Genomic DNA, 26,788 nt, shown 5'->3' on the forward strand with positions numbered 1-26,788 from the left:
CGCCCTAAGGCCGCCTTATGGACGCACCGGCACTGCCCTTACACTACCTGATCGATACAACATCATATCTGATGTTTTAAAGCACGTTATTCCAAACAATTTAGGAATGTTAGGTGATTTATGCCCTTTATGGATTAAAACCAGACTCTGCATCAACTATGTAATTTTCCATGGGAGGTTTGCCATGGATCCCCCTCCGGCATGCCACAGTCCAGGTGTTAGTCCCCTTGAAACAACTTTCCCATCACTATTGTGGCCAGAAAGAGTCCCTGTGGGTTTTAAAATTTGCCTGCCTATTGAAGTCTATGGCGGTTCGACCGGTTCGCCCGTTCGCGAACATTTGCGGAAGATCGCATTTGCCGTTCGCGAATGGAAAATTTTATGTTCGCAACATCTCTATTTAAGAAGCAAAACACGACTGTACGATTTGTAACTATACTAAACAGTCAGGATTTGAGAAAGTAGCTGTTCTGCCTGAAACAGTGCTTTGGCTAGCATTATCTTAAAAGAATAATTCGGGGGAAATTAGGAAATGTGTGCAGAAAGTGTGCTGTATGCAGTTGAGCTTGCCTGGAGAGATACCGTTGGGGACTTTACAGAGTAGGAAATATTTTTCTAACACTATAAATGAATTCCATAAAAAAACAAAATTGCACAATAAGTCATACAAATCTCATAAGAGTGACACTGATAGCGTGGCATACAGCTTAGTGCTATATAGCAACAGAAAATAATTTGCCTTATTTAGCAGCAATTTTTATGTATTTACACAATATACCATTGGATTATCTACACATACCAACCAGGCTTACCCTTTGTTTTATTGGTAGGGTATCTGCCTGTAAGGCATCATTTTCTTTACAAACATAATGTAGGCTAAATATTGCCATTCTGATTTCAAATTGTCATGTTTTATAGTTTAGTGAATAAACTGTAGAGTAACAATTTCTATGTGAGATAACTAGATAAACAATGTACATTCTTTTGTTGATTTGTTTTGTCTTTGGGGTAAACAGTAGCAATTACCCAGATCAGTTGGTCTGATGGTCTACTCTGAACAGTTGTTTGCAAACAAAACGAGGAGTATAATGCACACACTTTAAACGGGGGAATACTTCCTGCAGGGTGCTCCAGAAAGAGAGGGCCAATCCCTGAAGACATCAAATGGAAGAAAAGAAATATCTGGGCACAACTGAGGTTCCATCTAAAAGGCAGTCTTAATAAAGGCTCAGAGGAGTCGAAACGTGGTCTCCACTACCTTGTTTCAAATTAAAAAAAATAATGCCTTTCTGAAAAAACATCAGGTGTTCCTGGATATTTATTTTCTTCCATTTACTCTCTGAATAACTAGACTCTCCACTGCCCAAATAATAATAATAAAAACAATCACTGTTTTCTAGATATGCCCTGAATAAAACATGCATTTAATTTAGCAACATATGGGAATTCCCCCAAAACAGGTTGTCAAAAGGTCTACAGTTGTTGTAAAACTGAAGCACTCATGATACTTTGTTAGCCTTATAGTGTTAGGAATACAGACAGGTGTCTTCCCCCCGAAAAGTTTATCTTTCTTTCCTCGGTGTGCTGCCACCCCGCCTCCCTGGGTGACATCATCAAGATTGATGATCTCAGCCAATCCAATGCTTTCCATTAGGAGCAGCATTGCCTCTAGTAGCTGTCTGGAATATCTACTACATGGCAATGTTTGCAGTTGCCATTTAGTTGCACTAAAGAACCACTGTACCCAGAAAAACTTTGAGATGAAGTGGTCTGGGCGCCTTTTGTGGTCCTTTTAAGGCTACAGTTTAATGTATGAAGAATTCAAAATTACAAGGAATTGCACCATCTTTCAAGACAATTCTCACCTGCTCTACACTTCTTAAAGGCAGCTGATCACTATTTTATTCATGCCCTTAAAGGAATACTATCGTCACCTAAACGACTTTAGCTTAATTAAGCAGTTTTAGTGCATAGATCAGGTTTCATTGCTCAATTCACTGCCATTTAGTTGTTACATCACTTTGTTTCTGTTTATGCAGCCCTTGTCACACCTCCCCTGCCTCTGATTTACACAGACTGCGTGAAAAAAAACTAGTTTCACTTTCAATCAGATGTAATTTACCTTAAACAATTGTATCTCTTTCTCTGTAAATTGAACTTTAATCACATACAGGAGGCTCTTTGCAGGGGATAAGAAAATCTAAATTAAATAGAACTTGCAATAAAGGAAAGAAACATTAGATGGCTCTTTACAGGAAGTGTTTAGGAAGGCTGTGCAAGTCACATGCACGGAGGTGTGACTAGGGTTCATAATAAACAAAGTAATTTAACTCCTAAATGGCAGATAATTGAGCAGTGAGAGTGCAGGGACATGATCTATACACCAAAATGGCTTCAATAAGCTAAAGTTGTTTTGGTGACTATAGTGTCCCTTTAATCCTCACTATGTAAACGCTGTTTGGTGTCAATTCCATTAACTCTTCCTTTTCTATGCAGCATTACCGAAAGACAAAGCACAGCTTTCCCCCTTTACTTCCCCCTGGAGTAACACAACTCCAGTGTATTTGGTGTTGGCCTTAGATTCATGCTGTATTTTACTTCCTGTTAAAAAAAAATGATTTTTTTTGCTAAAAAGTTTTGCGCCTTTCTGCAAGATAACGCCACATAAGAATCACCATAACTGAAAGGATGTGTGTGAGGTGAGCTGCTGATTCGACTATGCCCCCACAGCCAATCACTGTTCTCTTTTTTATCAGTATTTTGTTCCAAATCCATGCTATAATAAGGGGACCGTGTTTGGCAGTGGGGAGGAGTCCTGTTCGTGGCACAGCTCACATTGATTCTCATTGAATGGCTAAGGGGCCAGGCGTATAGTACTCATAGTATAGCTACAATTCCCCCCCCCCTTTTTTTAAGAAAATGGAATAAGATTTGTACGTAGAGAAAAATGCAGCACAAAAACAAAATTAACCAATCAAATGCAATTAGGGTATGTTAGTGCTCTCAGTTCGGGTTGGTGTTTTGTTATGATACTCATTTTGCAATTGAGTATCAGTGGGATATGATCCGCTCTATAATGCTATGTGAGCAAGCGTTGCTCAGATCCCAAGTAACTAATAGATCTCAGATTGTACTGCAGTTATATGAGGGGCCCTAGTTCAGCTGCTGATGTCCATTATGAGTATTTTCTTACTTTGATGTTGGTCTACGTCTGGCAGCTATGTACTACACTAGTGAGAGAAAAAAAAAAAAAGAGGAAAAAAAAAAAAGAGGAAAAAAAAAAAGGAATATCACAGGGAAATATCGAACATGCATATGTAAAGCAATAGCAATGAATACAACATGCAGAATAGCATTTTCCCCACTAAAATGATTATCAGTTAGTGGGGAAAACTGTTTTCTTACAAAAATCTGTTACCTCCCATTTCAGCGGCACACTTTAAATGTTGTTGCAAATCCCATTCATATCCCGATGAATGTGAGATATGAGCACTCGTATACATCTTAGAGGAAGCTAGACCAAAGTGATAAGCTGGTAGAGTTAGTGTTAACACTCCAGATATGTAGTCTTTATAGGCCTAAAAAGCATTACTAGTAATCTCTATAATAGAAAAGAATGCATCTCAAAGAGAATTAAAGGGGAAGATGTTTGACATATAGGCCTTTCCCCAGCTATCTAATGAGTGGGAAAGCCATTCTACAGAAAGAGAGAGAAACAGTGAACTTATAATATTTAAGGGACACACTAAGCATTACGATAATTACTGTCCATTGTAGTGGTTATGGGTCCACACTGGCCCTCCACCCAAGTTCATTTCAAACTGCTTCATGCAAACTGTATCTTTCCCACCATTTACAGACTGTCCCGTGTTTCTGCTCTGCTATTGTGGGGGTGAACTTTGGACGACATTGATAGGCTTAAAGAGGAAGGGAGTGGTTAAGCCCAGCAAAATCAAACTTCAATTGAAGCACAAAGTTGGATAACCTAAGGTAGAAGTTCATTCCCCAGCCAAACTGGAACAGAGGTTCCAGGCAGTAGGCACAGTTTAGCAGTGCACACAGACTCATTGTGGCTATAAGTCTTGGCTTGTCCCTTTAACATAAACAAGAAACAATGCCTAAAATCAGAAAGTGCATTGTTCTAGTCATCACATACCACAGCATCTAAATAAAATGCTATGGTTTACTTTTAAATCGTTAACAGGCTCCAAAATATATATTTTACAGCTTAGATTTAGAACATAAAAAAAATGAACTATAGTGTAGGTTACAGATATATCTGCAATTCTTAATGTTTAAGTTGTTAAAGGAACATTATAGGGTCAGAAACACAAACATGTTTCTGACCGTATAGTGTTAAAACCACCATTTTGGTGGCTTGCTACTCCTTGGCGCCCTTAGTAAGGGTTAAAACTCACATTATTTCCGTCCCCAATCCGTCTCCTTGGTGACATCAGAATTTACAAGTTTTAGCTTATCCAATGCTTTTAGGGAAAGCATTGGATTGGCTGAAATCGGCTGAAATTAGCACCTCCTCATAGAAAAGCATTGAATCAATATATCTTTACAATATCTTCTCTGAAAATGCAGTGCAATAAAACAGGGCCTGGCAAATTTGTTTGGAATCTAGGAGTCTGCCATTTTCAACGAGAAAATGCAATTCTTAAAGGGACACTATAGTCCCCAGAAGCACTACAGCTTGATGTAGTTGTTCTGGTGTCTATAGCTTGTCCCTGCAGGCTTTTCAGTGAAGGCAGTGTTTACATGACTGCCACTAGAGAGTCCTGGGTCACTGCTGCACAGTGTGCAGCACCCACGTTCAGTGTCTCCAAGCTCTGCATTGAGACACTTAACGTGCACACGCACACACTGACAGGCTCACATGCACACTCACACTGATAACATGCTTGCACGCGCGCGCACACACACACACTTAAATTTTTGTTTTAATCGAACACTACTCAGCCTCCCTACCTTTGGGAGAGCTAAATGGGTCTTTCCCTGGGGTCCAGTGGGGCTGCTCTCTTCCTGCATGCAAGGGAGCAGTACTTTGCCTGTGGTTCCTCTCTGCTCCCTTGCGCTCTCTGTAATGATGCCAGGGTCGGAGTGACGTCATATTTCGGCTCCCGGCATCATTAGACAGGGCAAGGGAGCAGAGAGGAGCTACAGGCAGAGTACTGCTCCCTCGCACGTTGCCTACATTGCTCCCACGGGCGGTCGGCACCATGCTGCCTCAGCTTCCCGCCTCCATCCTCTTCAGGGCAGCCAGCTCCAATATTCCCCGTGGCCACATTAACTAAATAGCTGGCAAATCCCAGTCTGAAATTTCTAGTCGCCATGGTAACCTGGCGCCTGGGATTTGTCAAGCATTAAAATTTGTCTGCATTAAAATGCCTGAAGGGAATGATTATACTCACCAGAACAACTACAGTAAGCTGTAGTTGTTCTGGTCACTATAGTGTCCCTTTAATACATCAATCTGCAGTGTTTTTATCAGTTGGTTTTACACAAAATAACAGGATGTCGATCATGTTATATTAACAGGACATTTAATGGCAGGGCACAATCTTAAAAGTGGACAATTTGTTTACCAATTAAAACTCATTGGTTTTGTATGAAATATTTAAATACAGACTACTTATATCAGTTCCTCCCACAGCTGTTGTGTGCCAGAAAGGCAACATGTCTGCTCCTGTTAATATTATTCTGCTGTTTTCATTTGTTTTGATCAGAAAATTGCGAGTGCACACTTGAGTGACTACTCTTTATATTCCCAACACTACCTACTTCTATCCTGTTTTCTCTTCCTCTCCCTAGCCTTTTACTAGATCGGTTACCAAAAGAAAAGAGTTTCACCCAATTAAACGAGCGGCTCTGCTTTTCAGATAAGGCTCATGTTCTCATGTTATACTGGTTTATTATTCCATGTTTTTCCTTTGTTTAAATACTTGCAAATTAAGGACTCCAGGACCAGCTCAGAAGGGTTGGGTGATTGATATACTATTTTATATTAACCTCCGACAAAAACGCTGTCAATTATGACTTATCGCTGCATATTTATGTTGATATCGCTACTTATGCCTAGAACAATATTTTTCTGTCTCTGCCACTTTCGTAATGTTATACATTTTGCTTGTTGCCAAAGCGCAAAAAAATCACTTCTGCACATTAAAGGGACACATTTCGGGTACCAAACAACTTTAATGCAACAGTGTAACTTCCCTTTTGTTAGTTTTTAGTTACCTCCTTTATACGCTCTCATACTGATATGGAGGTCGTATTGGCCATCATAGGTTTTAAATTTATTTATTTATAATTTCTGGTCAGTCTGAATAAATTTGTATGGACAAATTGATTTGGGTGAAAATGTTTTATGTCATAAACAAGTGTAGCAATAACTACAATTAAAACCATTTAGTATTTAACAAGCCTATTTCTTTAGTTACCAAAACCACTTACCTGAAAATTGTTCTCTTTTAGCAACGGCAATCCATCTTTAAGACCCACTTCCCTCTGTCTTTATTTTTTTCTAATTTAGTGTGTCTCTTTTGTAGGAGGTCAGAATATTTGGATTGTGTAAGTGTATCACTGAGTGACACTGAAATAATCCACAAAGTAACATGCAGGATGCATCAGTGTACTACACAGCTCCGAGGTAATAAAACTCACAATGTGTCTTGATATGGTACATGTGTTTAAAAGTGAGCTTGTGTATAAAAAAAAAAAAAAAAAAAAAAAAAAAAAAAAATTGGTAGAAATTACTTAAATACATAAACAGTTCGTACTGGGTAACAAACTCAAGTAAAATACAAGGCAGAATTAAAGAGCAAAAATAAAAAATACAGTGCTTATAAAGTCATTTGTATGTTGAAATTGTGTTATAATGAATCCTAAATTGTCCTCATGCTGACTGGTGACTAGAAAGGTAAAATTTTTAGAGTTAGGTACGGTATTTTGTTTTTGTATTGTAATAAGCCAGCCTGTCTATTTTGCAAATGATACCTGTCCAAAACCACAAAAAAAATAAATAAATTTGAAAACACAAAACAGTACAGGAGAGAAGTAATATAAAAAAAGCACAATGGCTTATAAAATAGTTCTGTACACACACACACAGAGTTACAAAGATAGAACTATGGCGTGAATTCTACAAAACTTCCTCACTGTGGGTTAAATCTACATCTATAGCTTTTTTCGAACAAATGAAAATCTCTCAATTCACAGATTTGGGGATATGAATCTAAAATGCCTTTGCTCCCCTAGACATAAAATGCTCCACAATACACAAAACATGATTTTTTTTTTTTAATATATACACAATGAGCTTTTTAAAATTTTCTTTTTAAAGATGACTCACAAAAGTAATTCAACACTCAAATTAAAAAAAAGAAATGTTTATTAAGATAATCTAACCACAACCAGCACAACAGCTAAAAATTAGCAGGCAGTGAATATTCCTATAAGAGAAAATCAGTAAAAAAAAAAACAAAAAAAAAAAAAAAAAAACTTAAAGTAAATGCAACCATTCAACGCACAGAATGCATTCCACTTTTACATATTGCGTAGGTACAACAGATATAACACAGATCTACCAGCCGTGTGCATGATTATTAATTCCAGACAATAATGGAGTGTACTATTACAGTGAGAGCTAAACGTGACAAGAGGATTCTGGGAATCAGCATACTCAGGTTCAATAAGCAGTAAAAGAAGCAAACAGCTAGTCACATACAAGGGACACATTGGTACATTCTTACAGAACAAAGTATTACAGCAATACATTGAAATACACTGCAAAGCAGGATATATTTTCTTACATTGGATGATCCTCATCCTGTTTAAACACTCCATTGGATGAACAAGCCTAATGACATTTCTATGATCCTCTTTAAACACATGTGGAGTGGATTACTTATTCCTTACATTAGGATCACATCCCTCACATTGGCAACCATTATTAGCTCTCTGCCTATATCACTCTGCCATGACACTATTCACCCACTTGGCTACACACCATCATTTTTTAACTCTTAAAATGTTTTCACTATTTACAAAAAAAAAAAAGAAAAAGAAAAAAGAAAAACACACCAAAAAAAACAAACAAACATACTATAGCCAAAAGAAAGAAAAAAAAAATCTAAATATTTTGAGTCTCAAATCTGACCCTATATGATTTCTAAATTCATTAAGCTGACTTAGTGGACATTATCAGCTGTGCTGTCCATCCTCCCTTATAACTACTAGACTCCTAATGTGGTGATCATTACAGTCGATGTTGACTACATACATTTCCATCAAGAAAAACAGCAATGTTTCTGTTTGTCTTACTGCTAAAAGAGGCCTGCAATATCCTGCAGATGAGTCTATTCCTGGCCGCCTACAGCAGTAAGAAAGGGGTTGAAAAATGGAGCAACTCTTCTGGCCAAAGTACATGTAGCCAGGTCCATGTGGTTACTTTTTGTCTTCTCCCTACAGACTTATCTTATAAAGTATTAGGGAAAAGGATGACATCAGGACCTACAGAAAACTTTTAGGATTTTCAGATGTCAAGTCTTGGCCAGGAATGACAGAAACTGCTGAGCATATTCCTTGCCAGGAAAACCTGCCGAGAACATCTGCGTAACCTAATGTGTGCAGTGCTTCAGCTCGGTCAAAGAACGGAAGATCATCGACAGAAGATGCTTAGAGCAAGGTCGAGCTCCATGTCTATGAGTTTACGTATCAGCTTTGACACACATCCCCCTTATGTATCTAAATGGTAAAGCAAAATTGGCTGCAAAGATGGGGAAAACTCAAAGTATACATTCTAGCTCAGAAAAGAAGAGCCAGAGGTACATTATCTCCTCCATAGGCTAAAAAAATATAAAAATAAATGAAAACCCAACAAATGATTCGGGGGAGGGGGAAGACGACATATAAAGCAGTGCAAAAGATGGTTGGACATCTCCCTCTGTAACACACAGTAGAAGTAAATCCCTTTTATTACATGGGCACCTTGTAAAAATCTGGGGGAATTCTCCTTATAGCTAAAACTATAATCTGACTAAATAAATTAAAAAAAGTTTGGGAAACTAAAAATTGGAAATTAAAATAGCAAAGTGACAAAAAAGTGGCTACAAAATAAAAGTGTTCAGTAAAGGTGAAATGAACACGCTCTTCCCCCCCTTAAAATAAAATTGGGGTTGTGAGGCCTGATGGATATCAGAAAATTAGGTGCTGCTGCTAAATGATGGGAGTGTCGTCTTAAGCAGGAATTAAACACATGGACAGGTAAAATCACCAGCATTCACCTGCGCTATAAAGTCACCTCGCTAATTCTGCACACTCTGACAAGTCAGACCCAACTCACACTGGACAAACCACTTCTTTAGTCACTCCCCCATACCTCTGTGCCAAGATGTAAGTCACAGCAGGCTCATGATGGAGGGAGCACAGAGGTTTTTTTTGTAAGTTTTATTGCAGTTGACAGGTTGGAGTCTGGGCTGTGTGTATTTGTTGTTTCACATGGGGGACATGGTTGTTGTACCAGGGCTGCCTGTAACGACCTCTTGCCCTGTCAGGTCACACCGGTTATTCTTATTATTTTTCACCCTTGCAAGTAATCGATGATTTCACCCCACTTTGGCCCAACTGAGGAATGCTGGGATGTCACGCACAGGAACATGGCGAGTCAGAGCCTTAACTCTGAGGTTACGGTCATCAGTCAGAAGAACGACTTCTCTGCGCAGTCGAATAGGATCATCTGAGAAGGACAGAGATCAGTAGGGAGAATTACTGATGGAAGGTAAAACAGATCTAAAAGAGGCATGAGACTGAACACTCCAACAGTGTGAGGAAAAGACAAAGCAAGCAAATTAAAACTGTAGAGTACTTTCTCACACAAAAAGAGGAACGTGGGAGCAGAGAATGACTGTAAGGAGGGGGGGGGGGGGGGAGGCATGTCACTGGCTGACACTGCAAACCATCCTCTTTGGTAAAAACCAGAGGCCAGCAGTTGTCAGTCCTAGACCAATATCTGTCGTATATACAACAGGAACATCTGTGAAGGTCTAATCCTCTGACGGATGGTTCTGTACAGTTTGTGATGTCACCTTAATCTGTCACAGTACGATTGGGAATGAATAGGGGAAATGGATTTAGTGGTTGTGCAATGAACTAAAGGCGTTTATACCAACATATTGGCTACAGCAAAAATACAAGGTCAACTGTGGTCAAGGGGTAGAGTGTACCTTTGTTTGAAGGCATGAATTCCTTTGCATTATCCTTGCAGTAATGCAGACAGCAAGAAAGAATTAGGTCATCATTATTCCCCTGAAGAAAGAAAAAATATGAGATGTTAACCCTAAAAATAATAAAAAAAAAATGTCCTAAAGCTTTACAAGCAAACACAGAATAAGAATAGTATTATAAAAGGATACAGCCAGGCACATCCTAGCACAATATGGTAATGTCAATATAAGCCAATAGCAAGGGATTTTACATACCTTCTGCCCAGATATGTCCTCACTGCGAAAGGCAATGGACTCCAACTCATTTCCACGGCTTGTTAGCGCTCTCAGAAAGGGATCTCGGGCCTCAAAACTGTGTTCTAGAAACTGAATTGCTATCTTTGCCTTCTCTTGAAGTGTTCGTGCATGCCCGGAATTGCGTTGATCAAATTCCTGTCCCTTTGCAAGGCCGTCCAACTCATGGATAACTGAAGAGAATGCAAAATACAAAAAAGAACTGTTAGGAAGCAATACATTCTACAATCCAGCTTTTCACAGCTTTATCATTTTGGCCGGAAAGTTTACATTTGCAACTCGATTCCTGAAAATTTAAAGGGTCACTCCAGACCCCAAACATAATAAGCTTGCTGAAAAGCTGTGTGTGTGTTAAGAGTGTGTCCTCTTTTTTTCATTTTGCAAAAAGTGCAGATTTCAATAGAAATTTACTTTTTTTTTTTTAAATAAATTAACCTGGTTACACCCCCTTGGCTTTCAAGCAGACAACAGGTAATGTTACTTCCTGGTTTCGTTAGCTCAATGCAGCTGACCTCAAGAGGGAACAACAGCCCATAGCACCTGACTTACAAAGACTCTCATTGAGCTGCACTGGGTAGTCTGTGATTGGACAGTCACAGAAAGTCTGGGCGGGGTTAGAACGGGTGAATTTGCAAAGGCAGCAGACAAGAGAACTGCGGGTTTTGCAATCTGATTTTAGATATATCGACAAATGAAAAAAATGCATAATTAAATGCATGCAAGTTTTTACTTGGGGTATATCTACTAAACAGTGATTATTTATTTTGTATTTGGCCGGTTGAGTGTCCCTTTAACGTTTAGTGAATAACCCTGTTGAACAGCAATGGACTGAATTATGACTCCTTTTCACAGCTACATTGCTAACTGTGATTTAGTTATTATTCTTAGCAATTATACAGTAGGGACAAATAGCAGCCAATAACAGGCAAGAGGTGAAAAGGGCCCTGCTCAAACAGCTTATAATTTAGGAATTATATCAATCTTACCATTTTCATGTAGTGCTTCCATTATTTTGTCTATTCCTGTAGATATCTATACATAGCATAATATACACACACAGGGATCAACTGCACAAAAGCAGAAGCTTAGGTTGGAGACAAAATTGCCAAGAAAGCTGCTGTTTGGAAGCTATTTTTGATCTCGATCAGTACATTGAGCAATTCTAATTGCATGGTTACAAGGAAAATATTGCAGCTTTCAAGGATTTGTGCCTCTTAAGTCAGTTTCTGCTCTAATAAATTAGACCCCACAGTTTGCTAGCACCCTATTTCCACATTAATATCTATTAACACGGTGTCGATCTCTATGTACATTGCAGCGATACGTGCTTTATGAACAGATGGACACAGTAGTATTTCAATGGCAGGAAGTAACTTGTAATACATGATCATTCCCCACAGGGAAGCAAGACCTTTCCACTCTGCATTAAACCCACCCAAATACACCAGATACGCCACAGGGCTCCTTCTTTCGGTCAGGGAAAGAACTCCCAAATCCAGGGAACCGGCCAGACCACCCAGTAACACCAGTACTTGTGCCAGGGGCGAGTGTTTAGCAATAACTGGAACCAGTCAGAGATTGCACTGCTTGCTTTATAAGGAGAAAACAGCCGTGACGGGGACGTGTGCTCCAGCAGCTGCTCAGTCAGCTGTGTGACTCTGTACCCAGCCCTGCCAGAGAGCCATATAGCATTCTATCGGACAGTCAATGAAAAACACAGAGTCCTACACAACTCATTACTACTTAAACACAATTTATTCCTTTGGAGAAATTACTGTAATGGCAAAAAAAGCAGAATGTTTCTCACGCTTGCTTTTAAAGATGATCTAACTGCAATACGTCTCTCTATGGATTAAGTGTTAAACTAGCAATGGTCTACAGCTCCTAAGATATCAGTTCTACTGGGGCCCACAAGTACTGCACTTAGCAAAGGGGTTGCCAGAGGCTGCCAAAAGCATCATGGGAGTTGTAGGTCCACAGAAGCAGGAGAGCTTGTTGATAATACTTCAGTTAGCATGTTTAAATGGATTATTTGTTTTCAGCAACTATAATGCAGCACCTCTATAAAGAGGTTAAGCATCAGCTGTCTAGTTGTGATCCTTGCTCATTTTAAAGCAGGAACCCACTCACCATGAGCACTATTTTTTAGACCAGATCACAACTTACCTATGAGTGGAATAACAAGAATATATATCTGGCAGGACAACAGCATCTCCAGTCCAGGAAGGTGGTTGATAAACCCATTAGTGTCCGGCACAAGAAATAATGGGCATATTTCCAGCTCCAGGGGTCTTGTCTTACCATCTAGGACAGCCTGAAAATAAAAATAAATAATATATATATAAAAAAAACAGCTTGCACACATCCAAAATTCTGACCTGCATATTGAACTTTTTCAAATGGTGGATCATCCACTGCAGACATTAACTAAGCAATAGAACTAGTTTACAAGGACAAAACCTGATCTTTGGTAAGAAGGAGACCACAGATTGTTATTTACTCATTCTATGCTGGTGGGATTTACTGGCACATACAGGGTTATTATCTTATAATGATGTAAAGATTGATTGACCCTGCCAGTGACGAAGAAGGATCAATGAGGACAATTTATGGTGCTATTGCAACACACCACTGCATATTTTTGTCCCCATTTTGCAGCCAAACATCTGGCATTTTCAGTGGTTGCTTAGCAACCAGTATGTGATTTCCACAATATCTTAAAAAAAAAAAAAAAAATAGTTGAGAAGGGGTGGGTGGTGGTGGTAGCACATTCAAAACATTTCCAGAGAGGACACATACTTGTTGCCATTAGAGCTCTTGGGCGTCTTTGTACAGGCTGTGACTGTCTGCACGTCCCCTCTGCAGGATGCACAGACCGACAGCGAGGTCACATCATCCTGAGCCAAAAAACAGGCAGCCGTAAGAACACAGCTTGGACGACGGGTGGTAAAGGGAAGCAAAGCAGTCAGAGGGTAGCGGGGCAGTCGGGAAGTCTGTGGCATTTCTCCTCCTGCAGGGTATTGTGTTATAAATATCCCAGGACTTCCTACTCCACAGGTTCATAAGGATACAGTATCCTGTACATCGTTTGCTCATGCTGCCCTGTCAAAAGGACAGCACTGCATCAGTGACTCTTATATGTACTTCAGCCCTGACTAAGGAAGAAAGTGCTTAAGTCTCAAACAATTGAGACCAAAACCAGTATCATGTGGTCTAAAGGATGCCATCAATGGTTTTATACATTAAATGCAGAAATCAGAGTTTAAACTATTGCTAGGCTTGCGGGAACATAAACAATGCCAAATTTTAACCGCTAAAGGTCATGCAGCCATGGCAGGTTTTAGAACAGTTCATATTAGTGTGCTCCGTCTTCTGACACCTGAAATTCCCCATATATCCTCTCTCTACCTTTAGGTGTATAGAGGGTGGAAGTCTTGGCTGGCTGTGGGCAGGGAGCCAATGGCTGCAGGGTACACATGTGTGTTGTGTCCCAGAAGGGCTTTCACCGGAGCTGTAATACATGCCGCTGAGCCCAGACTGGGTTCATGCATATGGGAAGACAGATGTGTCTGGCGCGGATTCAAGGCTGCAAAATGAAAAATGATAGTAGTGAAGGGCTCTGGGCATTGGCAGCCATGGGGGAAGGAAGATGCAGAACAAGTATATTTTTCCCTTTGGTTTAACTTTAAAGCTCATGGGGAGAAAGGAACAGCACTAGGCCATTACTGCAACGCTCAATAAAACTTTGTAAACAACTCAGCAGCGACAGACATGTCAAAACTTCTTCAGCCGATAAAACAGACTAGACTGGTCTCTCTGCAAATTTCATCACCGTGTTATCAATACTACACTGCTTCCTCTAAAGGAACGCACACTACACTCCTATGTGTGCATGCAAACCTTGCATAAAATTAAATGTACGTGCATCGTTTTTTCTTATATTTCCTAGGTATGTGAATCATGTGTCCTATCTGCTAACATTTTAATTAAACGGTACATGTAATGAGAGTGGTTATTAAATGTCAGTATCCGTAGGCGTCATTACTCAAATATTCTAAAAATAGTCATAATCCTCTATCCATGATATAGCATAATACGGTTTTACTAAAGATTGGAACGTTTTGTTAGAGCTTCAATCAGGAGCCCAAGAGTGAGACTTCAAGGAAGCTTGTGAGGGTCAAGAGTATTTCATACAACATGTATGGCAGCATTGGAAAGGAAATTCAACTGGTAAATATTTCAGAGAGCCGTTTACTTTGCTTGAACACTTTAAGCTCATTAGAATTGGAGCATTGTCTAGCTTCAGGAAGTAAATATCCATTTAAAAATCCACATTAGAATTTTATCTTACTACGTTTCCATAAATCACAATTACCCCTAGGTCAATCTAGAAGCATATACCCAGATGTACTATAGTCTGAGACTATGGAAAGTTATAAAGAATTACTATTAAATTGGGCCCATGTACTTTTTTTTGTTGTACTGGAGGGAAGTACTGATGTCACATGAAGTAAAGATTATAACAAATATATAAAACAAAAACTAAACATTTGTAGTAATACAATACAAATCTGAGATGAATAAATTAAAGGGCAGACAACAAAACATTTTTTCCTCCATATATTTTTTTTTTTTAATCCTTCAACACATAAGGAGAAAGATTCAAGCTGTGGTCTGATAGCATGTTTGGACCAAAGATGTTCATATTTTTTGCTGACTTTTGAATGACTCCTAATAAAAAAAAAAAAAAAAGAAATTCCATCGGGGCAAAAGTGTAAAATAAAATAAAAGTATGCCAAAGACTAAAAAATAACACTGACAATAAGGGGGAAAAAAAACAAACCTCAACATCTGTAAATGTAATTATCTCCTGCAATCTGGTACGGTTATGCGGTCAGTAGCATTTGATGTATGTGAATGTATTCTCGGAAACCCACAGAACAAAAATCAGTTATTCAGAAGAATCCCCGCAACAAGGAAACACTAACAGAAAGGGCGTAACCTTAAAGAGGGCCTGCCATCCACAAAGTGCGGATCACGAGATCCCTCTCAGGTAAGCAATGATACTTAGTGCCTATACTAAGCTAATGGCATTATCACCTGAAGGCTCATTCCTGGTCAGTTTAGGGACAGTCATTTACCTGTGTAGATTCCCACAATGCACTCTGCTAAAGCCAAGAATACCATGAACACAGCCTTATACATAGTATTTTGGAACTTTGCAATAAGCATTGTAAAACAAGTGTGGAGGATATCCATACATCCCACTGACTAGAACTGCAGAACTTTATACATCTATGCTGAAATCTTCAAATTATGGCCTTGATTTAATGAGCATTCCAAAACTATTCCAAATTATTTATCTGTAGAAAGTATAAGTAAAGTTTAGGAGAATTTTTGTAGATACATAATTTACAGAACTTTGCCAACAGTATTGAATCATTTGGAAAGCTAATTATATTGAAGCCTATATTAGTCCCGTAACATTTGAGTTAACATAAGGTATAGATCAAACTGCTTAGAGACTTTTTACGAAATAATTACAGGTCAAAGAGCCACGGCAGAAATGGCCAACATTGGAACCACAGATATCTGAACTTCATTTCCCATGATGCTCTACCTGAATTTTCTGCTCACGCCGTTTCTGCTCCTCCACCTTCCTTGATAGTGCTTGTTTCTTGGCGCGGAGCTCTCGGATGTCATGCTCAGCCCCACTGCTTTCTGGCTCGGAATTTTCTGAGCACTCTTCAATCACTACGTCATCCTAGTTTAAATAAAGGATAGCGGAAAAGTTTTATGAGCAGTCACTGGAGATAGAGGAATTTACTGCGAGTGTCACCTGCAAGAGATTTACTATTTGTATTACCTGGAAGATTTACTTTCTGTATCAAATGCAATATCTCCCTGGTCCCATGTTACCTACACATTAAGCAACCAAGTATGGCTTGACTATAAAACAACATCTGTTCTCTGCTGCACCCAGCATGTCTTCCAAAGGAGTTCCCAACAATCCACTGCAGGTAGAGTGATCAAATCATTACATTTGGTTATTTCTATAGTATTGTTTTTTGTATTGGTTATTAGTTTAAAAATAAAGAGAAAGCATCTTGCAGTGAAATAGTTAAAAGAAACAAGTCTGCAAACTGATATAACCATTAATAATAAATCAGATTTTATGACGGTGTACATTTTTTGTAACAGAAGATCTAACTACATTTTACGGTTGTTGCAGTGCTCGTTGGACCCCCAGGGAAAATTACATTTTCCTGAAAGCTTTAGGTCTGATCTTTGTAAACTTGGCCAAATGTTAAATGAACTAACCTTCGTGGGACTAAGTTACATGACAGACAATACAAGCTAAGTTCCTATGTAGAAGCTGCACTATAGATATGACAATTGCGAGTTCTTCACAGAACAGTTCTTATGGTGGCCCTAGCTCTATTAATAAAATAATGCATGTCATGTAATTTAAAGCTGTTCAACTGGGAAAAGGGTACTTACAATCACTGACACAAAACAGAATACCCTACCAATTTCCTAAATTGCTTATTATTGAAAATACCAGCAAACCATTTTTTCCCTTTAACATGAATAGCCCACTAGCAAATTAAGCTGCGCTAAAATTCAATGTGGTCAGTCATTTCAATAATATCCTCCTGGTGTCCCCATCCACATGCTGTCATTTATTCTCCTACTATACTGTGAAAGGATTATGTCTGCCGAATCTTTTTGTCACCTGCTGCCATCCGTCACTGGTGGCTTGTGTTAACCACCGAGATTGTCTCCTGCATTGAGTGACAACTGTCATCAGGAGCTAGAGTAGTTTTATTTGAAGCTGTCTACGAATATCAATATTAACTGGAAATCAAATTTACAGATTACATTTAAAAGATGTAATATGGATTCATGGGGGGAAAAAAAGTGTTACAAAAGTAAAGAAGGATTTTCCCTTAATATGGCTCTCAAGTACCATTAACACTTGATGAAGACCTTGCCTTTTGCTGCAACTCAACTAACTGCATTACTCCATCCAACTTTAGGTGACAATGATAGGCTTAGAGCGCTGGGTGTAGGGATGTCAGATAGAACACGTTTTCCTTGACCTTTATTAATTCTTTATGTTTGACGTACATGAAAAGCTATTTTTAATTTACATGCAGGACTCCTCGCTGATTAACAACTTGATAAAAACATGGTGGATCTAGCAATTCTAGCTGGAGAAGGGATAGCACAGCGATAACTGACGGACCACCTGGCACCCCGACTGGGTACCTCTGTCAATCGCTGCTTCCTAATAATCCTTGAGAACCATAAGCACTGCACCGAACACCATAACCACCGTAAACCCCACAAACCGCCGCAGCTTGGTTGGGGTCTCGCTGTCCTCCACCCACCCTGGACCCAAGACCAGGAACCAGCTTCCAGTGGGTAGACCTCTCCTAGTCCAGAGAGCAAAGCAGGCTGCTCTTACAAGAGCAATCATTGTGATCCAAGGGAGTATAGTGATTATAGCAATTCTCAGAGTTAATATAGCTCTAATCCCCCAAACATGAACCTAGACTTCATGAAGGGTAAAACAAATCTGTTTAATGACAGCCACAACTGGCCTTATATGCAGGTCCCCATGCTAGGGTCACTCCCCCCTGGATCTAAGAGTAGACTACAGTAAAAACATACACACGAATACATTGGCTCTCAGGTCCAGGACACTCCTATACAAAATAGGTCAATCCCTCCCCTGTACCTGGGAGATAATTGAGTCAAGCAGTGTATTAAACTCAATTATCTCCAGGCACAAAAAACACACATTTCCCAAACACCCCAAAAGTACCTTAAAATACGTAAAAACTCCCGAAATGTTACATCCCCTGATAGCCCCGATCTGGGTGACAACATATCCAAAAATCACCCACATCGGTTCAGGGGTTCAGGATTTTCCAGGAAGTCATAATTCGACCAACCACACGCATGGTCCCAAGCCGAAAATAGTTCCAGGGCATTCGCGGTTAAGTCCCCCTGAAGTCTATTCACCGTTTCGGTTCATGCGAACGGCAACCAGGGAGCTAGCGTTCGGTTCTCTTCGCATGAATGGAAAGTGCCGAACCAGGGGGAATAAATATGGGTCTTTACAGTCACTGACATGGCCCACAGTCGGTGGGCAAGAGGCCAGCTTCAACACTCCTCCAGGAGTCCGTGGAAAACGTCTTTGTAAAGCGGCATTTGTCACAATAACTTTGTCTTTCCCACCCAAGGTTGGACAGCTATTGCAGAGATTCTCTTCCACGTTACCCAAGACAGAGCACAAGGGCCAGGCTGTACGCATTGTAAAGCCCTGCTTTTGCCAGTCTGTTCAAAAATAGCTTGCCACAAACCAGCTGTGGTGGGCTCAAGGCTCTTTACACCTTAACCACTAAAAGAAGCTCTAGCAGTTATGGTGATTAGAGGATCGCTATAAATTGTATTTAAAGAAAGAAATGGGGAGCAAAAAATTAAAATAAAAAGCACAAACTTTAATTTTAAATTAAATTTTTTGAAAGGCAAATAAAAAAATGTACTCTTGGCTCATTCATGTTCTGGATAGGTTTGAAGAAATAACTAATTGATGGATGCATAAACTTTGGCTCTCCAACGACTGGCAAAGAATTCTGGGATCTGCAGTACAACAACAGTCGGAGGGCCAAGCTGGGAAACCATGGATTTAAAACACTGCTGTGTTTCTAATTTGTCCATGATCCGTCAATCAGCTAATCCTGGGAAGGAGGAAGGCTGCCTGCTCACACACACTTTACTCTCACTTCCTTGTCTATGGCAAGCCATCTACAGCAGAGGTACGTTTCAGCTCACATGTGGTGGGAGTATGTTGAGATCAGAAGTTAAATGCGGCTCTTGGTTAAGTTCTAGGAGGTCAAGTGCTAGTCAAAGGGTAATCAGATTGTATCTTCAGCTTTCGTGTAAGATGCTGTGTGCCATGTCCCCGCCTACTAACCAAAGGGGAACTGCTTAGTTACCAAATGACTAAATGCATTAACGACTATGTGTGAGTGGAAGGAGGAGGGGCTGCCCGATGTCAGCTGGAGGTCAGAAGTTCAATCAGTCTGGTAGCCAGATTCACCCCAAACGTGAGAATTTGTTTTCCCGATGGAAGTGAGTGTATGCATATATTTATACCCATTACAGCAAATATACGGTACATACTAGGTCTGTAAACTATTTAAGGATGAGGATTTCACTTTGACATTTTTATTTTTTAAAAACTATTCCTGCTAGAAATCCCTATACCATTTGAAGACACTAAATCAGGGGTAGGCAACCTTTTAGCAGCACTGTGCCGATATAGGAGTGTGATGTCCCTTAGCGTGCCGGCCCTATTTTTTTTAAATTGAGGTGTGCATGCTGCAGTATTCTGCTTGTGTTATTTTTACTGTGATTGCTTTGTATCGTTGTATTTGTGCGTATAGGAGCTATTATATTGTATATGTTCATTAGTAGTTTATAGTATCGTGTATGATACATATGAATGTGGGCTGTGTATGAGGGCTGCTTGTGAAATTGTGTGTGGATGGATATGTCACATTGTGTGTTTGGTAGTGTATTGCATGTGAGAGGCTGCATGTGGGGTTGTGTACATGTATGTGAATTGTTTGTGGGTTACGTTTGTGCGGATTGTGTGTATGTTTGTTTGTGGGCTGTTCGTATTATTTGTATGAGGGGGAGGGTTATTGTGCATTTCTGTGTATATCTAGCAGTGTGGGTGGCTTCCCTGGGTTCCAGTGAGGACCAGGCTGGCCAGGTACAGGTCAAGGACAGGAGCTGCAACAGCAGCTGCAGGCTGCTCTACTACAGATCCGAGATCACTTCCTCTACGTGTTGCAATACATAAATTGAGGATTGTCCTTCACCACGTCTTCGTATTAGCAGATATCTGAAGTTTTACTGGGACTCCTAACAGGCCAGAGCCTGTTTGGCTCTAGCAGCCTTGAGTGCCGTGCAGAGACACCTTGAGTGCCGTGCATGGCACTAGTGCCGTAGGTTGCCTACCCCTGCACTAAATGATAGACTAAGGCCCTGTTCCCATATCTTATACGTGACTTGTTAGAATTAAAGGGACACTGCAGGCACCCAGACCACTTCTGCCCATTGGTCTGGGTGCCAACTCCCACTACACTTAACCCTGCATTTTTTTTTTATAAACTGCAATAGTTACCTTGCAGGGTTAACTCCACCTCTAGTGGCTGTCTACTAGACAGCCACTAGAGGGCACTTCCTGGTTTCTAGCATAGGAAACCTGTGCTATAGCGTCACTGGACGTCCTCATGCTGTGTGAGGACATCCAGCGTCGCTCATTTCCCCATAGGAAAGCATTGAAATGCATTTTCAATGCTTTCCTATGGGGAGCACTAATGCGTGCGCATTAGGTCTCCCCGGCCGGTGGGCAGGGTCAGTCTCGCCCACCGGCCGACGCAATCAGAGGGAGGAGCGGCGCGGAGGAAGAAGCAGCGACGAGGGACATCGTCGCTGCCTCTGGTAAGTTACTGAAGGTGTTTTCACCCCTTCAGCAACCGGGGATTGGGGGGTGGGAGGGAGAGGGGACCTGCAGTGCCAGGAAAACGGATTGTTTTCCTGGCACTGGAGTTTCCCTTTAAATGCTCGTCTTGTTTACCTACTGAACTGCGCTGCAGAATATGTTGGCCCTATATAAATAACTGTACTTGATGCTATGTCACTCCGCATTGAGAAAGCAGAATAACGTAAGCACACCCCCACTGCAGCTGCCGTGCTCATTAACGATATGTCGATGCAGTTATGGAAATTACACTTGGCTGTACATTAGCTAGCATTTTAGGCCTTAATTTAATAAGCTTTCCAAATTATTCAATACTGATAGACAAACTTTTTTAATTATTTACCTAAAAAAATCCCCATGTACTATACTGGTGACAGATGTAGATAAATCATTTGAAAAGCTTTCTTTTTAACAGTATTGAATGATTTGGAAAGCTTACTAAATCAAGAACTTAGTTAGCACAACCTTTAAATTTAATGACACATGGAGCAGACATGTCTGGTGCAGACTGAGCAAAGTACCAGGTCCTCACCAACGCTGGAGGTACAAAAGCTGTTGAGTTTCTACAGAACTACGGTCCTCGTCTCTGATTTGTGAAACAGCCATAACATTTACCTGCACAATTGTTTTATTCTTTTCTCTACGCTCCGCTTTAAGGCAACGACCACTGGAATGGAACGTCATATCCAAGCAAAATCCCTGTTATCTACCTATACAATGTACAAGGGTATGAGATCTGTGCAAATACCCAAAACTAAGGCTTCCTCGCACAACAGTGATGAGACACTTTCTTTGTTTTGGACGGGGGGGGGGGGGGGGGGGGGGGGCAGTGCGAGGACACCAATAGAGCATGTTTGTGCATGAATGTCTTTACTTTGAAAGGAAATTATAAGAGGGGTGGACGAAGAGAGAGAAACAGGTAAGGGGATGCAGGGAGATAGACATATAGGTGGAGGGGGGGAGCAAAGGTAACACAGAGACTAAAATAAAAGGGAGACGCAAAAATCATCTTCTGGTATTGGCAGCATGTAATAAAACCCTGGATGATAGAGTTGGGATTTGCACTAAACTGCTGAACGGACATTATATTCTACACATAAAGTGACTTTCCGATAAGTATATACAGTACATTATTACGCACAGTCAGATATACATGGGAGGTGGATGGAAAAGCACCACTCAAACTTCTTAATCAGATCAGGATGTGAGGAACAGATTGGGTTCAGTGGAGGGGGTGGTGGGATGGGTGCTGTCAGCTCTTCCTGTACGTGTCAAAGAGGCAGCATTTCACCCTGTGAGCTGCACCAAGCCATACGCCCACAAACTTTATCCCCAATCTGAACTCCACAACCCCCTCCTTCTCCCTTCTTTCCCTCTGTCTTGGCTGCAACACATTATTACTTATAACAATTTTTTTTAGAAGAATAGAAGCAGATGATGGATGTGGTAGTGAGACATTGGGGGAAAAATGCTAAGGAGGAAAGAAAGGAGGGGAGGCCTGCACATGGTGTGATGAGATGGCATATCCAAGATTGCACATGAGATGCTGTGGGTAAACATGGGCATAGGGAGAGGGTTTGGAAGTGGAACACATTCTTGGCAATTGTTTTGACAATTGTAATGAAATATTTAGAAAACATAGCTAAGCCACATGTATCGGCTTTCCTTGGATTCCAGAAATCCTGGTCACTAGCTTAGAGGGCGAGTACCATTTGCAACCATTACCTGATCATCCACTTGGTCTCCCTCAGGTCTTCCCGTCTCCTTTCCTATGGTGTCTGGGATGGGTGCCACTGACACATATTTTCCACCCTTGAATGCCAGCAGAGGCTCTTCTTGTCCACACAATGCTTCCAGAAAATATTTCAAGACTGTGACCCGCTTACAATCCGCTGCAATAATCTAAAGGGGGAGAAGGAGGGAGAAGAGATAATGAGAAAGGAAAACACAGAGCAGAGGCAGATGAGAAATGGCCAAGTATTTAGTTAACCCTCCAAAGTAACAAGCCCATTTAATATGAGTTGAAAACTGGGACATGGGTCTGCGAGGGATTGTGGGCCTAACATTTTAAGGCAAGGTGTATACAAGCTTTACTTATCAGACACTAACGGGAAAAAAAAACTGTGTTTCCCATGAGAATAGCCACAGAGATATTGATTCAAACGAACTGCTGCAGTCTGGAAAGCCAACACAAGACACATGTTAAAATGATTATGAGGTAATTATCTTCCTACACAAAAGTGATTATAAAGATAAACAACTTTAGGTATGTTTGTAACAGCTAAAACCTGGCACAGATTTATGGTGATGGAGTTTTGCTTATACGATGCAGGATGAACATGCAGACAGCAGAGGGCACAGCAACATGGCACAGTACGATTATATGAAAATGGGCATTCTCCACCTAAATACACAGATTACAATAGACTTTTGGGCATCGTATAAGCTTGGTAATAATAGAATACTTTAAATATATAGATACACACAAACAAAAACTTAAATACATATTCTGCTATTTAGTGAAACACATTTGACACAGATGCTAATTTATACACTATTTAATGTTTATGAGTTTTGCGTTGTATGTAATGTAATGTTTCCATCCAGGGCTTCACGATAAATCTTTATCCAGTGTTCCTTCACTGCATCCAAAATCAACAAACACTTGTTATTTTAGCAACTCTATTCTATTCTACACATCAATCAAAACACAAATTTCAAATGCTGTTCTCCATAAATTTAACAATGAAGTATCAAGGGATACTACCCAGGTTTTACCAAATATCAGAGATGATTTCTCACAGGTTTTCATTTTGATATGTGTACAGGAGGTTGACATATACATCGCTTTTCTTGTGTGAAAAGATCTTAAATCTTACATAATTCAGCACACAATGGTTTTGAGCACAGATCTCCTTTTGTCATTTACTACAAAACAGAAACATAGAATGTGACCGCAGATAAGAACCATTCGGCCCATCTTGTCTGCCCAATTGTCTAAATACTTTCATTAGTCCCTGGCCTTATCTTATAGTTAGGATAGCCTTATGCCCCACACATGCTTAAACTCCTTTACTGTGTTAACCTCTACCACTTCAGCTGGAAGGCTGTTCCATGCATCCACTACCCTCTCAGTAAAGTAATCCTTCTTGGTATTATTTTTAAACCTTTGTCCCTCTAATTTAAGACTATGTCCTCTTGTTGTGGTAGTTTTTCTTTTTTTAAATATAGTCTACTCCTTTACTGTGTTGATTCCCTTTATGTATTTAAATGTTTCTATCATATCCCCCCTGTCTCGTCTTTCCTCCAAGCTATACATGTTAAGATCCTTTAACCTTTCCTGGTAAGTTTTATCCTGCAATCCATGAACCAGTTTAGTAGCCCTTCTCTGAACTCTCTATAAGGTATCAATATCCTTCTGAAGATACGGTCTCCAGTACTGCGTACAATACTCCAAGTGAGGTCTCACCAGTGTTCTGTACAATGGCATGAGCACTTCCCTCTTTCTACTGCTAATACTTCTCCCTATACAACCAAGCATTCTGCTAGCATTTCCTGCTGCTCTATTACATTGTCTGCCTACCTTTAAGTCATCAGAAATAATCACCCCTAAATCCCTTTCCTCAGATGTTGAGGTTAGGACTCTATCAAATATTCTGTACTCTGCCCTTGGGTTTTTACGTCCAAGATGCATTATCTTGCACTTATCCACATTAAATGTCAGTTGCCACAACTCTGACCATTTTTCTAGTTTACCTAAATCATTAGCCATTTGGCTTATCCCTCCTGGAACATCAACCATGTTACATATCTTAGTATCATCACCAAAAAGACATCCCTTACCATCAAGACCTTCTGCAATATCACTAATAAAAATATTAAAGAGAATGAACCACTGACCTCACAAGGCAGCACCTAAATATGGTACTTTGATGAGTAAAAAAACAGAACCACAAATCTCTTAAAGGCCAAAAACAAGTTTTTATTAACAGAGACTCAAGATCAATAAAACTTTTATAAAGAATAGATCTGGCACTTATTACAGAAGCGTAAACCTGGCATGTATTACAGTGCTGGGGTATTGCAGCTAGAACTGCTACTTCACATTAAAAGGTTTGTAGTTCCTTATCTTTGACGGTTCTGACCAAGTTCACACATCCAGCAAATGCAACACAACTACGGCTAAGTGGTTTTCAAGAACACAGAAGTAATACTTATAGTTGCCTCTTGTCATTGGCAATTTTTGTTTAGTCAAAACTAAAGCCACAACTATAGAAAGGATAACCAGAAAAGAGGGTCAAAGGTTCATAAAACTCTGTGTGTGCAGTAGGTGGTTTTTGCACACTAAGAAGAGTACCAGCTTCAATAGACCGAAATAACAATGGAGAGTAAACACGAAGGACTATTTTAGTGATACTTGCAACTTTTTGGTACAAATCTAAGAAAAACAATAACCCTAATACAGGGGTAGGCAACCTAGTAGCACAGTGCCCAAAAAGAACCTGAAGTCCCTTGGCATGCTGGTCCTATTTCTTTTAAATTGTGGTGTGTATGTTGCTGTATTCTGCTTGTGTTATTTATCGGTGCGGCAGTTGCTTTGTAGCGTTTTATTGGTGCGTATGTGGGTTGTCATATTGTATATGTTCAAGAGTAGTTTGTGCGATTGTGCATGATACCTATGGAATTGTGTGTCAGGATGATATGTCATGTTGTGTGTTTGATGCTGTGTGTATGTATGGGGCTGCTTGTAGTATTGTATGTGAGAAGCTGCTTGTGGGGTTGTGTGCAGTGGCATACAAACAACCCATGGGGCCCCGGTGCGAAAACTGATCCGTGGCCGCTCCCCCCCCCCCACACGCTTGCTTACTCTGCGCGGGCTGGGGCCGCAACACATGGCGGCGGGCACCGGGTCGCAACCTGTGCGACCGCGGTATGCACGCCAGTGCATGCATAAACACATATACTTAAAGGACCACTACAGACACCCAGATCACATCAGCTCAATGAAGTGGTCTGGGTGCCAGGTCTCTAGTTTTAACCCTGCAGCTGAAAACATAGCAGTTTCAGAGAAACTGCTATGTTTCACTGAGGGTTAATCCAGCCTCTAGTGTCTGTCTCATTGACAGCCACTAGAGGATTTTCTGCGATTCTCACTGTGAAAATCACAGTGAGAAGACGCTGAACCTCCATAGGAAAGCATTGAGTAATGCTTTCCTATGGGCGGTTTGAATGCGGGCGTGGCTCTTGCCACGCATGCGCATTCGGAGCTGAGAGGCAGATCGGGGCAGAGAGATTCCCAGCGCCAAGGGAGTCCGGCGCTGGAGAAAGGTAAGTGTTTAAGCCAGACAGAGAGAGACACACACACAATCATGAACAGACGCACACATTTACTGACAGACACACACTCAGTGACAGACATACATACACACTCACTAACAGACGCACACAAACATACTCAGTAACAGACACACACTCTAACACACACACACTAACACACACTCTAAGACTAACACACACACACACACACACACACTCTAAGACTAACATACACTCACTAACATACACTCACTAACATACACTCACACTCACAAACACACACACTAACATACACTCACACACACTAACACATTTTTTTTTTTAATCCCCCCAGCCTCCTTACCTGTGGGAGAGCTGAGGGGATTCCCTGGGGTCCAGTGGTGTT

At 40.5% G+C, this 26,788-nt stretch overlaps 1 protein-coding gene across 1 annotated transcript in view; it reads right to left on the reverse strand.

The window, feature by feature from the left end:
• Window positions 1–7,378: 7,378 nt before the first annotated feature.
• Window positions 7,379–26,788, reverse strand: part of SMG6 (SMG6 nonsense mediated mRNA decay factor) — a 226,104-nt gene continuing 206,694 nt past the window's right edge. The window contains exons 14-19 of the mRNA XM_063449948.1: window positions 22,813–22,989; window positions 16,144–16,287; window positions 12,690–12,837; window positions 10,485–10,696; window positions 10,230–10,311; window positions 7,379–9,742 (exon numbers count right to left, since the gene is read on the reverse strand). Of these exons, the coding sequence (XP_063306018.1) occupies window positions 9,612–9,742; window positions 10,230–10,311; window positions 10,485–10,696; window positions 12,690–12,837; window positions 16,144–16,287; window positions 22,813–22,989 (894 nt within the window). The 3' untranslated portion in view covers window positions 7,379–9,611. The remainder of the gene's footprint in view (window positions 9,743–10,229; window positions 10,312–10,484; window positions 10,697–12,689; window positions 12,838–16,143; window positions 16,288–22,812; window positions 22,990–26,788) is intronic.

The sequence above is a fragment of the Pelobates fuscus genome, chromosome 1, assembly GCF_036172605.1.
Source record: "Pelobates fuscus isolate aPelFus1 chromosome 1, aPelFus1.pri, whole genome shotgun sequence".
NCBI classification, from domain to species: domain Eukaryota; kingdom Metazoa; phylum Chordata; class Amphibia; order Anura; family Pelobatidae; genus Pelobates; species Pelobates fuscus.